The 17369-nt window shown below is 46.4% G+C and overlaps 1 protein-coding gene across 1 annotated transcript in view; it reads left to right on the forward strand.

Annotated features, from left to right (window-relative positions):
- Window positions 1–808: 808 nt before the first annotated feature.
- Window positions 809–17369, forward strand: part of SERINC2 (serine incorporator 2) — a 31932-nt gene continuing 15371 nt past the window's right edge. The window contains exons 1-2 of the mRNA XM_077838051.1: window positions 809–932; window positions 16750–16911. Coding sequence (XP_077694177.1) covers window positions 894–932; window positions 16750–16911 — 201 coding nt within the window. The 5' untranslated portion in view covers window positions 809–893. The remainder of the gene's footprint in view (window positions 933–16749; window positions 16912–17369) is intronic.

Consider the following 17369-nt stretch of genomic DNA (forward strand, 5'->3'; position numbering starts at 1 on the left):
GATTTTAAGGAACTGAGCTGTTTATTAGTGGAAGCAATTTTGGTTACCTACATTATCAACATCTCTGCCTGGGGGCGCTCAGGGTATGTCTACACTGCAATAAAACACAGGTGGCTGGCCTGGGCTAGCTGACTTGGGCTCCCGGGACTCTGGCTCCAGGGCTACAAAATCACAGTGTCTATGGCTGGGCTTGGACTGGAGCCTGGGTGCTGAGACCCCATGAGCAGGGAGCATCCTCTACACTGTATTTTTACACCTCTGCAGCCTGGCCCTGAGTCAGGTGACCCAGGCCAGCTGTAGGTGTTTTACTGCAGGGTGGAGGTTCCCTCATGCACCTAGGTGTGCCAGAGCCCAGCGTGACTATCCCGCTTTATCCTGCTGTAACTAAAGCGGTGTAGACATGGGCTGTAAGTGAGCGAGGCCGTGTGTGCCCAGGACTCACAGCCAGGGTTGAACGGGGATCCTGCCCTTTGATTAGCCCCGGCCCCCCGCCATCACGGACTCCTTTGCTGCCACATGCAAAATGCACCATCCCGGGGGGATGCTGAGGGGAGCCCTGGCCAGCTAGGAGGGGGAGCGGGGCATTGCACGCCCCAGGCTCTGGCACAGAGCGGGCTGGTCTCTGGAGGCTGCAGGCACCCAGGGGCCGGGGAATGTGGCCGCCCTTCGCCTCCAGCGGGTGCGTGGCCAGCGGCCAGCCCAGGGACCCCGCGCCAGCCCCGCCCGGCCCATGCGTGACTCAGGCCGGCGGGCCAGGTGCTGGGCGGGCGGGGCCCGGCGGAACGAGCCGAGCGCAGGGGCGGAAGGGGCCGGAGAGCGGCCGAGCGCCGGGAACATTGTAACCCCGGGAGCCGGCTGGAGCGGGGCTTGCTGCGCCCGGAGCGTCCTGCGCCATGGGAGCCTGCCTGGGGGTCTGCTCCCTGCTGAGCTGCGTGAGTGCCCCGCTCCGGGCAGCGCCCTCTCCGGCGTGCCCCGCCGCCCGCTCCCCTCTGTCTTTCTCCGGGGTGCTTCTCTCGATCTGGTCTGCTCCCGCCAGCCTTCTGGGTCCCTCTTCTTCCATCCCCTTTTCGTTCTCTGTTTCCCCCGTCCCACTTTTCCTATCCCCCTCTCCCCTGCTGATTGTCTCTCTCTGCTCCTTTCTTTCCCTCCGAGTTCCCTTTGTTCCCGGGGGCGAAGATCTGCCTTTTTGCAGGGGCTCAGATTTGTTCTTCTCTTCCCCCTGAAGTTGACTCTGTCCCGCTAAGCCTTGTTACCTGCGCCTTGCTGGCTGTAACCCTCTCTTGAGTTGCTTTTTGTTCTCTGTTGAAATATAAAGAGTCATTTGAAAGTTTGATATTTTTTTTCTTTAATAAATGAATGTGTTCTCCACTTCTCTTCTAGACAAAATGCTTCAATCACTATAAATTCTTAAAGAGAACAGGAGGACTTGTGGCACCTTAGAGACTAACCAATTTCTTAGTCATCTTTCCAACCTCCTAAACCTTCAAATAAAGCCAACAGTGTACATTAGGGGAGTGAGGTCAGAAGGAAGTCCATGTATCACCATATGTTGTGCAACATAAAACTTGTGTGGGAGCCTTTTTGTATCTCTAAATATTTCTAAAGTGTCTAAAATATTTATTGCAAAACTTGATCATGGTATTTAATTTCCTGTCTACAAATTCTTTGCAAATTTTGGATTCTCCCAATCTCCCTAAACTTAAAAGCCGGAGTGTATAAAATAATACAGAACTGTGTATGGCTTATTGTTAAAGTGACTAGTTAGTTGTTACTCAAAGCTTGCACATATATATACACACACATACGCACGCTTGGTTTTAAAATGAGAGAGGACTGTATAGCCAGTTAGAGTAATGTGCATGAAATTTGTTTCTTGTTCTTTCAAAGCCAGAAACTGTTTGTGTTTGTGGCATGCATCTTTTGTGACTGTTTATGAGACAAACCTCAAGGAAGTTCTTTATCAAGAAAGACTGTGTGGTTTTATGGCTTAAAGCAGCAGTGTAATGTTTTTACATGTTGACATTTTAAAACAAAATTGCAGATTTTGTTAAGGCAAATAAAACCATGAGGTGTAAGGAGGCAGGACCCAATCCTGCGAACACAAGAATGAGTACTCCCAATGGGACAACTCTCATGACCTCGGGTTTGCAGGATCAGACTCGAAATTGGTAAATGTGGCACTAGCATAAATTCTTCACAACAGAAAGTAAAGAACTCTTAAAAGGTAAAACACCCTTCCACTTCTCAGATAGCCAAAAAGAATCCCCTAAACCAGTGGTTCCCAACGCGGACCAATGCCATGGCGCCCACCAGGGCATTTTTGTGCGCCTACAGGACACCACGCCGTGGAAATGCCACCGCCAAGCGTGGCCACCGGAGAACCGCCCACCAAAATGCTGCCGAGAATATGCTATTCCCACAGAAAGGTTGGGGACCGCTGCCCTAAACATTACTAGTTTTTTTTCTTTAATGTAGGTATTTTAGTTAGATCAAGCTAAAATAAGTAATGTTTGTCTATTAAATACCAGGGCTTTATCAGTTTTTAGTTTTCTTTCAAACTGTGCCATGTGTAATTTTAATGTGTGGGAGGGTCTTCTAGACTTTTGGGGTAATGTTTGGGAGTTTTCTTTAGCAACACTGTCATCTGATCCAGGCTTTCAGTGGCGTGTCCTATCTTCCTAGTCAAATGTTTCCTTCCCAGTGCTTCAGACCTGTCTATGATAGGCACAGTAGTAGGGTGAAAATGCTTAGGAGCTTGAAAACACACACACACACACACTATATATATACAAAATATATGTACAAATGTGCTCTGAATCTTCTTTCTCATCTGAAGAAGTGTTTTTTTACCCATGAAAGCTTATGCCCAAATAAATCTGTTAGTCTTTAAGGTGCCACCAGAATCCTTGTTGTTTTTGTGGATACAGACTAACACGGCTCCCCCCGCTCCCCCGATACCTCTTTCTCATTGAATCACATGTGCTTTTGCAATCGACTCACACCCTCCTTGTGTGTGAAAGCACCAAGATATTATTAAAGGGACCTACCCAAGATGGAAGTTTAAACACCAGTTTGTTTTCCTCTAAACACACCTCTATGTGATTACCTGTTGGAAGGAGGCCAATGTAAATTAACTTCAGAACAGGATCACCAGGGCCTACTTGTAGCCGCCAGGCCTAGTAATTATTGCAACATAACTGAGAGTAGTATCAGGTGGCCGATACTGGCTGGAACTGAGTTGGTTTCACAACCTGACAAAATGCTCCAAAGGCAGTTGTAACAAGTGGCCTGCAGCCTCCTGCGTTAGGGTGTTTAAAGCTCAGTTTGTATGATTGTGAACAATGTTTGGAGGCCTCAGGTAGGAAATGTATCGCAGACTCTAGCTGAACGTTCTTTGTGCACGTATGTAAGTGCCAGATAATCGGTCTGTGGTCTGAGAGCATGTGCTGGCAGTTTGCAACCCCCGTTCTGGTTTTCTCCCCCAAAAGCCAGAGGGTCATTCTGGAGGCAGGGACTGTGGTCACTGTGGCAGATCCGCAGGAAGCAGAAATGGTTGTATTTCCATTGACTTCAGTGGCGCTGTAGCGGTTGACACCAGCTGAGGATCTGTTCTTTTATGGTTATGCATGCGGGCCCCTCACCAAGTGACAGGAATGATGCAACCTCCCTGGCACAGATTATTTGTGCTGCTGGTGGAAATAATCCATGTGGAGGCTGATCCTCTTACTAGCCGGGATCTAGTTCTGTACTATGGTATGTGAGCACATAGCTGTGAGCCTATTTTTACACAGTGCACCAGAATTTGACCCCCAGTGTCAGGTTCCGTAATATGACAAAACACATTAGCTGCTCAGTTTCATTTTTGTCTTAAAGCAACCCTTCCTCCCAGTCTTCTGGAGGATGCACTGGTGAGGGAGCAGAGATGTGTGTAATGAGTGGGTTCAGCAGGCTTAGGTGAAGTGGTTATGGCCAAGCTTCTTCTGTCTAGGAAGTTTTTAAATTGCAAGCACATGTGAGAATGGAACTGGATAAGTCCCTGGAGGATAGGTCCATCAGTGGCTAGTAGCCAGGATGGGCAGGGGTGCAACCCCATGCTCTGAGTGTTGCTAGCCTCTGTTTGTCAGAAGCTGGGGGTGGACGACAGGGGATGGATCACTTGATGATTGCCTGTTCCGTTCATTCCCTCTGAAGCATCTGGCCATTTTTGGAAGACAGGATACTGGACGAGATGGACCATTGGTCTGACCCAGTATGGCCATTCTTATGTTCTCTCTTAAAGTGCAGTAGCCTGCTCTGAGAACGAGGAAAGGTATGGTAAGATATCAAAGAGACCACAGTGCCCAGGGATTCAGTATTACACTGGAGATTAATGATATTTAATACAAAAAAACTGTTAATGCAACACTATAAAGCAGTGGCTCTCAACCTTTCCAGACTACTGCACCCCTTTCAGGAGTCTGATTTGTCTTGTCTACCCCCAGGTTTCATCTCATTTAAAAACTACTTGCTTACAAAATTAGACATAAAAATACAAGTGTCACAGCACACTCGCACTGAAAAATTGCTGAGTTTCTCATTTTTACCCTATAATTGCAAAATAAACCAATTGGAATATAAATATTGTACTTACATTTCAGTGTATAGTAGATAGAGCAGTATAAACAAGTCATTGTCTGCGTGAAATTTTAGTTTGTATTGACTTTGCTAGTGCTTTTTATGTAGCCTGTTTTAAAACTAGGTAAAACTCTAGATGAGTTGATGTACCCCCTGGAAGACCTCTGCATTCTCCTATGGGTACACGTACCCTTGGTTGAGAACCACTGCTATAGAGCACCCAGAATTTAACCAATAGGTAATGAATAGTCATGACAGAGAATTTAAAATTAGACTCTCTACTCAGTATATGCAAAGTTCTGGTATACTCAACCACTGTAACATTGTTTACATTCTTGTAGATGTTAAATGTTATGCCTTTGCCAACCACATTATAATTATTTTGCAGGTCACTTTTTAAATTCAGAATGAGAACTATAACTTGAGTTTCCTGGCTTTTGTGCCTGTTGATTCTTGGCAGTAATGCTGCACTTTTGGGGGAGACGGGTAATTTAATTTCTTAAGGGTTTTAAAAAGGAAGAACATGAGTGGCCACTGAAATAAATGTTTATAGATCACAGCATACTTTGGTCTGTAAGGAAAGTAATGTCTGGCACATGTGTCACATGTTAACTTCCTTTATGCAACTTCTTTAAATAACTTTTCTTTTTCAAGCTTAGTAGATCACACATTCTGTAGCGAGAAGACGGTGAATAACTTTTTTGACCGAAAATCACTGTTTCTGGGCTATCCAACAGGAAGAAACAGCTGCATAAACTTTCAGCCCAGAAGTTTTGTTTGAAACTGGTCCGCTGGAAACGGGAACGAAAGTACAGTCTCGGCTGTGAAGGTAGCTTTGCTGTCAGGACTGATGTCTCCCAGGCGTGTGATGGTAGCATTGCCCTGCAGTCTGGTGCTGATAGTAAGCTGGACAGCACTCTTAACTGTTCCATTCTCAGGCGATGTCTTCCCTACTAAAGAGTCTGTCGCTGTGGGATAACTTAACTGGTGTTGGCTATCCTGCTATAAAATCCTAGTGGAAGCTACACACCTGTAGTGCCTTCCACGAGGTCAGCCCTGTACCTGGCCTGCAGATGACCTCACCTGCCTCATGGGAAGTCTCCACTAGGTTTTTACAATGGGGTCGCTAACATAGTGAAGATGAAACATTGGAGTCTGATCTGGCTGGACTTCAGTTGGGCTACTTGTGTCAGTAAAGTGAGCAGGACTTGGGCCTTTGTCTTGAAAGAGTCTCTCTCTCTGAAGCTGCTCAGCATGCCACAGCCTGTTCATATTGTAGGTGTCTCTGACTCCCTTTCCCCCCTCACGGAATAACTTTCTAGCTAGATTTCAGAGTAACAGCCGTGGTAGTCTGTATTCGCAAAAAGAAAAGGAGTACTTGTGGCACCTTAGAGACTAACCAATTTATTTGAGCATGAGCTTTCGTGAGCTACAGCTCACTTCACGAAAGCTCATGCTCAAATAAATTGGTTAGTCTCTATGTTGCCACAAATACTCCTTTTCTTTTTTCTAGCTAGAGACATTCCCCCGCCACCAAGTTTGCTCTGGGGGCGGTCTGCTGAAATGAAGCCAGCTGTATTTATTTTGCTACTTCTGCCCTGCTAGTGTGAGGGAAGTGAGCTAAACGCAGAGGTAAAACTCGACTGGGTAGAGATTCTATTTTAAAATAACAAATCTCTAGACGCCCTGGCTTTAACGCCTTTAAAGTCTCCGTCTGCTCTCAGATGATACACAAAGCTGAGTGACTTTGCAGGTGGGTTCACTTAAGAAACAATTTATTCAGCTGCTGCTCTCTCTGGAGCTGAACCACTAAATTCTGATACTTGTACCAACTGGCTTATACTTAATTGGATCCTCCTTCACCCCTGTATAAAATCTGCTTGACTTCACCAGCACCTCACCCCCCCACTAGTTCACACCATGCAGGGTCGGCATATACGAGATTATAGGATCTTTTTGCATTTCTCCATAGATGTGCTGGTACATGGATTTTAAAGACAGACTGGTAACATGTTTGAAAAACGTTTTTCACATTAAACCTGAAGACTAATTGGTGCATTGTTAGGCTCCATTACTTAGTCAGAACTCTTGGGCATAAGCTGTGTGGTGGTGTTTCCTGGTCCCCTTGAAACATTTCTGAAGAAGAGTTCTTTGCAGGTTTTGAGCATGTGCTATGACATATGCTCCTGGAAAATCCTGTGTATTTTTGCCTCTCTATTAGAATCATAGAATATCAGGGTTGGAAGGGACCTCAGGAGGTCATCTAGTCCAACCCCCTGCTCAAAGCAGGACCGATCCCCAATTAAATCATCCCAGCCAGGGCTTTGTCAAGCCTGACCTTAAAAACCTCTAAGGAGGAAGATTCCACCACCTCCCTAGGTAACCCATTCCAGTGCTTCACCACCCTCCTAGTGAAAAAGCTTTTCCTAATATCCAACCTAAACCTCCCCCACTGCAACTTGAGACCATTACTCCTTGTTCTGTCGTCTGCTACCACTGAGAACAGTCGAGAGCCATCCTCTTTGGAACCCCCTTTCAGGTAGTTGAAAGCAGCTATCAAATCCCCCCTCATTCTTCTCTTCCGCAGACTAAACAATTCCAGTTCCCTCAGCCTCTCCTCATAAATCATGTGCTCCAGCCCCCTACTCATTTTTGTTGCCCTCCGCTGGACGTTTTCCAATTTTTCCACATCCTTCTTGTAGTGTGGGGCCCAAAACTGGACACAGTACTCCAGTTGTTTTTAACACTCTCCAAAAACATTGTGGATGTATTTTTTTCCCTTGAGGATAACAGAAATGTAGTGAGGAACTCAAAACAGCTGTATTTAATTTTTTAATTAGCATTTGCTCCCAGTATACTTCCTTTGGAATCAATAACAATCCATACGTTTAACATCCTGCTGCCCAGGCACGTCCGAAACTGCTTACGGCCCCAACCCAGCAAAGCACTGATGCGCATGCTTAACTTTGGTCTTGCACTCTTGTGATTGTTTTGGTTAGTGTGAAGCCCCAGATGCTTGAAAAGTCAGTGCATGAGAACCCCAACTGTCTTTTAAAAATGAAAAGTAAGTATCTAGCTCTCATAGTTGTGGAGAAAAGCCTGAAAATGTGAATCAAGTGTGCCGTAAAGGCTCAGAGAGCAAATAAAAAGAAACCCAAATTAAAAACAATAAAGGTCTCATATTTTTTTAGGCCCTACACTTTAAAAACAAACAAACAAACAAAAATAAATCTTAGGATTGAAATGCATAGGACTATTTGTGCTTAAAGATAAGCATGTGCTTAAGTACACTGCTGGATCAGGGCCTACATTAGTCAGTAGCAATAAATCAGAAAATACCCAAGGAAATTACTAAGAAGTTAAATAGAGAAGCATTGCTTTGTTTGAAATACTTTCTTGCATAAATTGCAAGTTTTCCGATGTTTGCATTATCAAAACCAAACAATAGCTGTTTAAAAATTGGAAGCAATTGACGATGCCCTCCCTCTCCCAGCAAACATTAATTTGCATCTTTCTCCCACACAAATGATCCCAACAGAGCTGAACTGAACATGTCTTCTGTATGTTCGGGGTAGCGATGCTGTCATTTCCAGGGAGTGGCATTTCGCTAATGTGAGCTCCTTGTCACTGGCTTGTTAGAGGGATCAGATCGAAAATATTGTAGGCTCAAGATGAACTCTGGCCTTACATGTTCCAAACTGACTAACAATTATTGGTGCCCAACTTGACACCTTAAGGAGATCTCATTTTCAGAAACCGTTGAGCACTTGCCCCTTCTAAGGTGTCTTGTGTCTGGCACTCAAAACCCCTGTTCTTTTGAGAATTGAGGCCTTTGTGTGTCTAAGTAAGTAAATTCTCAGTGAGCAGGTGGACTATATGGTCAAGTGTCATAAGATCTCTGGCAATATTAGATGATTCTCTAATTTGATGTTTGCATAATTTTTAATTCAGGTGACCTGTGAAATGGGGCAAAAGTGGGTTTAGTCCATTTTTGCTTTTTAATTAGATACAAAAAAAAGTCTGAAAATAGTTTTTTTTCCTTTCTCTTGTGGGTGTGGGTGGTTCTGTTTAGTTGTTACGTTAGAAATTCAGATGGTGTCAATCCTGTTTTTCCTGTTACTCTGTAAATGCCTGGGGGATCAGTAGCATTATTATGTCACAAATGCCCTGGAAGTGAAACGGTAGCCACTTCTGTATATCATAAAAAAAAAAAAAAAAAAAACAAGCCCTAATCTTTCCATATTAGGTTGTCCTTATTGGTGGAACTATTGATCCTTATTGATGTATGGTCTGGCTATTGTCCGACTCGTGGACATAGCAAGGATATTTGCTTTGTTACTGCTCCAGGGCCTTGCTTTAGCAGCATAAGATGGTGTTACGTTCTGTGCAGGGAAGTGTTGGGAGGGTGTCACCAGCAGCAGTTATGTTGTAATTCAGTTACACTAATTCTAACATACTGGTTTCCTGGCTATTTTTTTCCCCAAATATGGATGCAACATCACTTGGATGTGTCATGCAATCCCCGAGTACGGTTGTACTGTGCCCGTATCACACAGCAGGAGCAGGACGTGTCCACTAGGGTGAAGGGTGGAAAATAGTTTCTCTTCTAGCCCCTTGTTTTCAGATACTCATAATTCTCCAAAACATACAGTTTTAGGACTGAAATTTTCCATGGCTGATCTCTGACCATAGAATCATAGAATCTCAGGGTTGGAAGGGACCTCAGGAGGTCATCTAGTCCAACCCCCTGCTCAAAGCAGGACCAATCCCCGATTAAATCATCCCAGCCAGGGCTTTGTCAGGCCTGACCTTAAAAACTTCTAAGGAAGGAGATTCTACCACCTCCCTAGGTAACGCATTCCAGTGTTTCACCACCCTCCTAGTGAAAAAGTTTTTCCTAATATCCAACCTAAACCTTCCCCACTGCAACTTGAGACCATTACTCCTTGTCCTGTCCTCTTCTACCACTGAGAATAGTCTAGAACCATCCTCTCTGGAACCACCTCTCAGGTAGTTGAAAGCAGCTATCAAATCCCCCCTCATTCTTCTCTTCTGCAGGCTAAACAATCCCAATTCCCTCAGCCTCTCCTCATAAGTCATGTGTTCCAGACCCCTAATCATTTTTGTTGCCCTTCGCTGGACTCTCTCCAATTTATCCACCTCCTTCTTGTAGTGTGGGGCCCAAAACTGGACCCAGGACTCCAGATGAGGCCTCACCAATGTCGAATAGAGGGGGACTCAATCTGCTCGCTATGCCCCTACTTATACATCCCAAAATGCCATTGGCCTTCTTGGCAACAAGGGCACACTGCTGACTCATATCCAGCTTCTCATCCACTGTCACCCCTAGGTCCTTTTCCGCAGAACTGCTGCCTAGCCATTCGGTCCCTAGTCTGTAGCTGTGCATTGGGTTCTTCCGTCCTAAGTGCAGGACCCTGCACTAATCCTTACTGAACCTCATCAGATTTCTTTTGGCCCAATCCTCCAATTTGTCTAGGTCCCTCTGTATCCTATCCCTGCCCTCCAGCGTATCTACCACTCCTCCCAGTTTAGTATCATCTGCAAATTTGCTGAGAGTGCAATCCACACCATCCTCCAGATCATTTATGAAGATATTGAACAAAACCGGCCCCAGGACCGACCCCTGGGGCACTCCACTTGACACCGGCTGCCAACTAGACATGGAGCCATTGATCACTACCCGTTGAGCCCGACAATCTAGCCAACTTTCTACCTACCTTATAGTGCATTCAGCCAGCCCATACTTCTTTAACTTGCTGACCAAAGGAGAGTGAGACTGTTTTGAAGCAGAAAATGGGAGAAACAATATTTGTGTTACTGCCTTTAAAAAAAAAATCACAACTTTTGTTTTTACCCATTTAAACTATAGGAAAACTGTATGAAATTTTAAAATTGAAATTTGGCCTGGAAACAGTGAGAATTAGCATGGTCCAGTGGACTGAGTCTATTCCTGGTTCTCTCACTTGGGCAAACCACTTAATCTCTCTGTGTCTCAATTTCCCAATCTGTAAAAGGGTTGGTACTCAGCTTTTTTTGAGCTCTGTGGATGACAAGCGCTGGATAAGAGCCAGCTGTTAGTATTAGAGTATGATCTTGATTTGGAAAAAAGTTTTGATTTGCCAAAGTTATGGGCACTGGGCAAATCATGTATGAAGTATACATGGGAGAGATTTTCCTTAGCAATTTAGCTCGTGTACACTGCCATGTTTTGGTCTCTGCGCTGGGACAGAATTTGACAACCTTAAACACCCTTAAGCTCAAAATTACAGCAGTGACTTTTCATTCCTCATACTTGTCTTAATGTTCAGCTCTTGATTAAAAGACAAGGTCGTTTTTTTGATTCCCTTGCTTCTTCCAGAAGTTTTGAGCATGTGTCAGTCAACTAAGGGTGGTATCTCTCTCCTCCATGGTAACTTAATCTTTTCTTCATGGACGTGCTGTCCTAACAAGGACCTACTGCTTGTGTTAGCTTCCTTCCAGATGGGGTAGTAATCGCTGCTTAGGGATTCATAGATAACAGAAACTAATGCTTTCTATTTTTTTATTTTGCTTTTTTCTTAAATCCTCTTGTTATTTCTCCTGCTTTAAAAAACAAACCCTTTGAAAGTTCCATACAAATGAGCCACATTCAGAGAGCAATCAAGTTGCACAATGCAGGATTGAAAAAGCCAGGAAGTCAGAAAGTTAGAGTAAGACGAACACGCAACTTTAGCTCTTCCCCCTTGTGTGCGTGCAGGGTCACGCTGCCTACTTTAATACAGTACTGACCGTTTTTGCCTAAAAATGTGCAATTTAGTATCCTTTTAACTCCTGACCAAGTGAAAGTCTCTAAGGTGCCACAAGTCCTCCTTTTCTTTTTGCGAATGCAGACTAACACGGCTGCTGCTCTGAAACCTGTCATTGACCAAGTGACGTGAGGCCTCAGTATCAGCTCCGGGAGGCATTTCTTGTCTGTAACGTGATTACTCTTGAACACCACTCGGACCAGTTCCAAAGTTTCAGGCACCAATAGGCAGAACCCTGTTGATTTGGGTGAATATTGGAAAAGCCACTTCTGCATAATGAGAAGTTTAAAACTAGGCAGGTAAATCGTGGCTGTAATATGAAAGGTTGGGTAACGGAGCCCAGCTGAGGTAAACACATGTAAGCGGGGGAATAGGCCCGCTATTGTGGGGAACTTTCCTGGCTTCTGTACTACCCAGGTGAAGTGGGCTAGCAAAAGGATCTGAGTCCTCTCTCCCACTTCCTTTACCCAGTGGCCTCCCTGCCCTTGAGGACTCCCCTTCCACTCTCCTGCCTGGCAGAGTCCTCGCAACCCCAACAAGGACAGGCCCAGGATTCCTGGGGGGCTCGACCCCCAACCCTGCTGTGGTCACCTAGGACAGGGGCTAGGGTGTCCCCACTCCGGGGTACTCTCTCTGCACTGGGCACTTCTTTGACCCAATGGCCATTACATACAAGTTAAAGCAAATGCAAGTTATTTAATCAACAATTAATTTTAAAAAAAGAATAAGAAAAAATGGGAAAGGTTGAAGGAAACACATCACCCTGCTCTGTGGCAGGGAATGTCACAAACAGTGTCTCTGGAATGTCAGGGCAGTTCACGGTCTGTTCCTTGTAAGTCCCAGGCCTCCTGCTCAGGCCCTGGCCGTGCTGCAGGGCTGCTGTGGGTTGGACACTTGCTCTGGTGGTGGCTACAGGCTCTAGGTGGCAGGGCCCTTCTTCCCAGCGTTGCCTCCGCCCGCTCAGGGTTACCAGTCCCCCTCCGAGTCTGGCCTGCAGAGCCTCCTGGCTGAGGGGTCTCCCTGTGCTGGGCCTACTGCCCAGGGTCCCCCTCGCTCTCCCCAGCTGCTCACCGCACCCAGCTCCAGACTGCTCCAGCCCCAGCTCCAGCTCCATTCTGCCTCAGCATGGCTGCTGCTCTGCCTCCAGCTCCCTGGGCTGCTTCTCTGGCCCCTCTGGCTCTGGTTGCTGCAGCTCTGCTCCCAGGACAGGTCTGTTCTGCAGGCTGCTTCTGTGACTCTGCTCCCAGCACTGACCTGCTTCCTGGGCTGCTTTTCTGGCCCCTCTGGCTCTGGTTGCTGCAGCTCTGCTCCCAGGGCAAGTCTGCTGTCTCTGGGCTGTGCCTCTGGCTTTGGGGCTGCAGCTCTGCTCCCAGGACAGGGTCTGCTCTCTCTGGGCTGCTTTTCTGGTCCCTCGGGATCTGGCCCAGCTCTACTCCCCAGCGCAGCTCGGGCCCCTGCTTGCTCCTTAGCTCGGCCCCACTCTGTCTGACCCAGGCAATACCAGCTCACACAGAGGACGGGACCTCCCTGGCCTCCTGACTCCCTGATTAACCTGCCCGCCCTGTCATTCAGGCTCACCTGGAGCATTGGCCTCTCCCCATTGTTCCTGGGGGCTGTCAGTCTCAGGGTCCTGATTCCCCATCGACCCTTCCCCCTTTTAGTACTGGGAGCTAGCAACAGTCCTCTTACACACAGAAGCGTGCGACTCTGCAAAGAAACTCCAAAGAGGAGAACTTCCTTTCCCAGCCTCTGTCAAGCAGCAGTCAGTCTGTCATGCTAGGGGTTTTACGGGTTCACTTTTCGCCCCACAAAAATGCTAAAATTTAAATCCACTTTCAATTCCTGTAACATTCCCCCCCATGACTTAACTTCAAATGCTCTTTTTTCTTTATGCAGCTTGTCATATAACATATACACACTCCTCTCCAGGAGGCCTCTTCAATTGTGTAACCTGAACAAGACAGTACTTCCACCTCCCATATTATACTAGAGGCTGTCACGCTGTCTGGAGTGGCTCATGACTCTGAGTGCCTACCACAGGGCAGACACCCCAAATCAGTAGTGTTGTCAGGGTTCCCTCCCCACTCTGAACTCTGGGGTACAGATGTGGGGACCCTCAGGAAAGACCCCTAAGCTTATATTCCACCAGTTTAGGTTAAAAACTTCCCCAAGGCACAAATTTCTTCCCTTGTCCTTGGACGGTATTGCTGCCACCACCAAGTGATTTAAACAAACATGCAAGGAGGGGCCACTTGGAGCCCTATTTCCCCCCCCCCGCCCAAATATCCCCCCAAGCCCCTTCACCCCATTTACTGGAGAGACTTGAGAATAATATACCAACCAAATAGGTTAACAAGGTGAGCACAGACCAGACCCTTGGGTTTTTAGGACACTAAAAACCAATCAGGTTCTTAAAAGAAGAACTTTGTTATAAAAAAAAAATAAAGTAAAAGAAGCACCTCTGTAAAATCAGGATGGAAGGTAATTTTAGAGGCTAATAAAAAGATTTAAAACACAGAGGATTCCCCTCTAGGCTCAAGTTCAAAGTTACAAAACAGAAATAAACCTCCCTCTAGGCATAGGGAAAATTCACAAGCTAAAACAAAAGAGAATCTGACGCATTTCCTTGCTATTACTTACAATTTCTGTAATTTTAGATGTATCGTTTCAGTAGGAGCTGGATTACCTGCTTGGTCTCTCTCTTTGTCTCAAGAGGGAACACACAGAGAGCACAACAAAACCTCCCCCACCCCCCCCAGATTTGAAAGTATCTTCTTTCCCCAATGGTCCTTTTGGTCAGGTGCCAACTAGGTTAATGGAACTGATTAACCTCTTACAGGTAAAGGAGGGATTTTATGCTACCCTTAGCTGTATGTTTATGACAGGTATGTTCTGGAATTAGATTTCACCAAGCCGGTAACAAATGTGATCTCCTGGATTACCATAACCGTCTTACCATGGAGTCACAGACATTCCCCTTAGACTCTCCTGTCTATCTTGTCACCCATACAAACTGGATTTAGTGATAAATGTTCACTTACCCAAAAAAACACATCAGGTTCAGGTTGCTTCCGGTCCCAAGAGACCAGTCATTTACCCCCAGATGAGTTGGTGCCCTGGATCTTGCCCCAAAGACAACGCCTGTAGCCAATCCTGTAATAAACTACCTAAACGTTTATTAACTAGGAAAAAGGAATAGGAGAGTTATTTACAGGTTAAAACAAGCAAACATACACAAACCAATGAGTTACCATCTAAATCCTAAGAGTGATAGAGTTGTAGTGATCTGTCCATTCAAAGTGTCTTTCAGGGCAGGCCAAGGAATGAGACCCTGGAGATCTTTGGTTTCAGTTTAGAGCCTCTAGCCCTTTAGAGTTTAAACAGCCAAAAAGATGGAAAATTTTCCTGTGGCTTTGTTTTTATTTTCTTCATTCAGCTTCCAAGCTGACAGAAGGAGCTTCCTTGCAGGTAGCATTTCCCAGGTGCAATAGGGCCATGAACCAACCGATCATTCTTTATGGGCTGTTTGATATCGAGAGCCCTTCTGGGTGGGCAGGGTGATGATTCCGGATCCTGAGTTCACAAATTCAGGGCAAACATTTTTTAAAGTTATGAACCAAAACGTATGTGTTTTCTTATAGCCTGGAATCCAGACGTTACAAGGGAGATAAACGCAGGCAGCAGTTGACAAGCATTTCACAGAGTCTAAACACTGAATACATTCCTAGGAGACTAATACCTACTTTGAGCAAAACTAACATACAGGTGACCTGCGCTGGTCTCCAGCTACGAGGCTGTTAGTTCTTAGCGAATGCCCGCAGCCTGGGCAAGAGCTGGCATCTGGCCTGCCAGCATCACAGAGTCCTTTTCAGGTATCCTCTCAATCCAGTATTCAGACTCTGTTTGCAGTGCACGGCCCGAAGGGAGGAAGGATCCCCCTTGGCAGTGGAATGACCATGTAGCTGCTCTGCTGCCACTTCTTCAGCCTATGCTGAATTAGCTAAGTCACTGCTCTGCACTCTGGTGCCATGGTGCTGGCAGCCTGGGAATCCAGAGCAGACACGGTCTGACTAGGTGAAAGTGGAATAGGTGCAGTGGAGGCAGTATGGCCTGGTGGCTAGGGCACTGAACTGAGACTCGAGACCTGGGGTCTATCCCTGGCTCTGCCACTGGCCTGCTGTCTGATTGTGGGCAAATCACTTGACAGCTCTGTGCCTCAGTTTCCCCATCTGTAAAAAGGAGGTAATGATACTGACCTCTTTGTAAAGCACTTTAGGATCTACAGATGAGAAGAGCTAAGTAAGAGCTAGGGATAATTATCATCTATACAAGGCAAATTGCCATGCAGAAGCCTGTTATAGTTTGACCAGCCAGTGTGGTTGGAAGCAAACTGTAACAGAACTCACTAAAGCTCTGTGTCAGCACTGGCCTTTCCCCTAGGATTTCCCACTTGGGACAGCTCTCTGGGGGAGCCCTGGTGTAGCAGGCTGGGAGTCCAGTGCTGTTCACCTGTTCAGAGCAGAGTTGGACCACATGGTGGTGAAAACACTGACTGCTAGTCCACACTAGTTCTTCCATCCTCATTGCTACCACTAGTGCCCTAAGGCACTCGGGGCCAGACTTTGACCTCATTCTGGTTTAACTCCTTTGATTGCAATTGAGTTATTGCAATATTTGATCAGTGTGAGACCAGCATCAGGTTCACAGGCTACAGTGCGCTAAAGGATGGTCTTGTGGTTATGATACCAGCCAGGGACTGGGGAGTTCTAGGTTCAATTCCTGGCTCTATTACAGATTTGTTATGTAACCTGGAAATCAGCTCCTCTGAGAGGAGACTTGGGGGTGGATGCTCAGCTGGACATGAGCTTCCAGTGCGATGCTGTGGCCAGAAGGGCTAATGCAATCCTGGGATGTGAGAACGGGAATCTCGAGTAGGAGTAGAGAGATTCTTTTATCTGAATTCAGGGCAGTCCTCAGGCCTGTGTGATGCAGGTCAGACTGGCTGAGCACAGTGGTGCCTCTGGCCTTAGAATCTCTCAGCCTGGGCTCTGCCCATCCCACTGCTTGTCAGCCAAACCTTGTCATACCCTGGGTCTCTCACCGCCCTGCCTAACCTGCACCTTCCCCTTTGTATAATGGCCCCTCACGGTTAGGTTTGGGGTGACAGAGGGAAGCCCTCTCCTTTTAGGCAACCAGGTGCCGTTTCTTCATGGGGGCAGGGACTGCGGAGTCCAGGTTCTAGTCCCGTGGCAGGAAGCAAATTGGCCATGGCACCCAATACCATCTCTTGTTCTGCGCTGTTTGCTCAGTTTGACTCTTCCATTGCCAGGTGTCATGTCTGTGCGGCTCAGCTCCCTGCCTCCTGTGCGGCTGCTGCCCCTCCTCAAGGAACTCCACCATCTCCCGCCTCATCTTCACCTTCTTCCTCTTCCTGGGCACACTGGTATCCATTATCATGATCATACCCGGTGTGGAAGAACAGCTGCACAAGGTAAGCAGCATTTCCAATGTCCCGCCCTACCTCACTGACGTGGGACCTCTGAGCAAAGGCAGAAGCAAAGCGTGAACTGAGGTTGTGGGGGTGGGTGTCAGAAAACGTAACGGGGAAAGAGGATTTAAACAATGAAGCCCTCTGACATGTTGAAGAAAGGAAAAATGATATTAATACTTAGCACTTAGTGTTCCCTTTCCATCACCCAGAGATCCTAATGTGCCTTATAAAGAGAGGGTGTTATTAACTCTCCTTTCAGATGGGGAAACTGAGGCACAGTGAGACAATGTGACTTATCACCCAGTTCTCACAACTCGCTGTCCATTGGGCCATGCTGCCTCAGTCCCATTCTGGCATTGTAACTGGCTGAGTAACCAATGGGTCATGAAGACTGAATTAATAGATTAAGTCTAAATTATGCTGTTAGGGGGCTTATTCCTTCACCTGCTTCCTTCCCT

This window comes from Eretmochelys imbricata, chromosome 19 (genome assembly GCF_965152235.1).
Source record: "Eretmochelys imbricata isolate rEreImb1 chromosome 19, rEreImb1.hap1, whole genome shotgun sequence".
NCBI classification, from domain to species: Eukaryota; Metazoa; Chordata; order Testudines; family Cheloniidae; genus Eretmochelys; species Eretmochelys imbricata.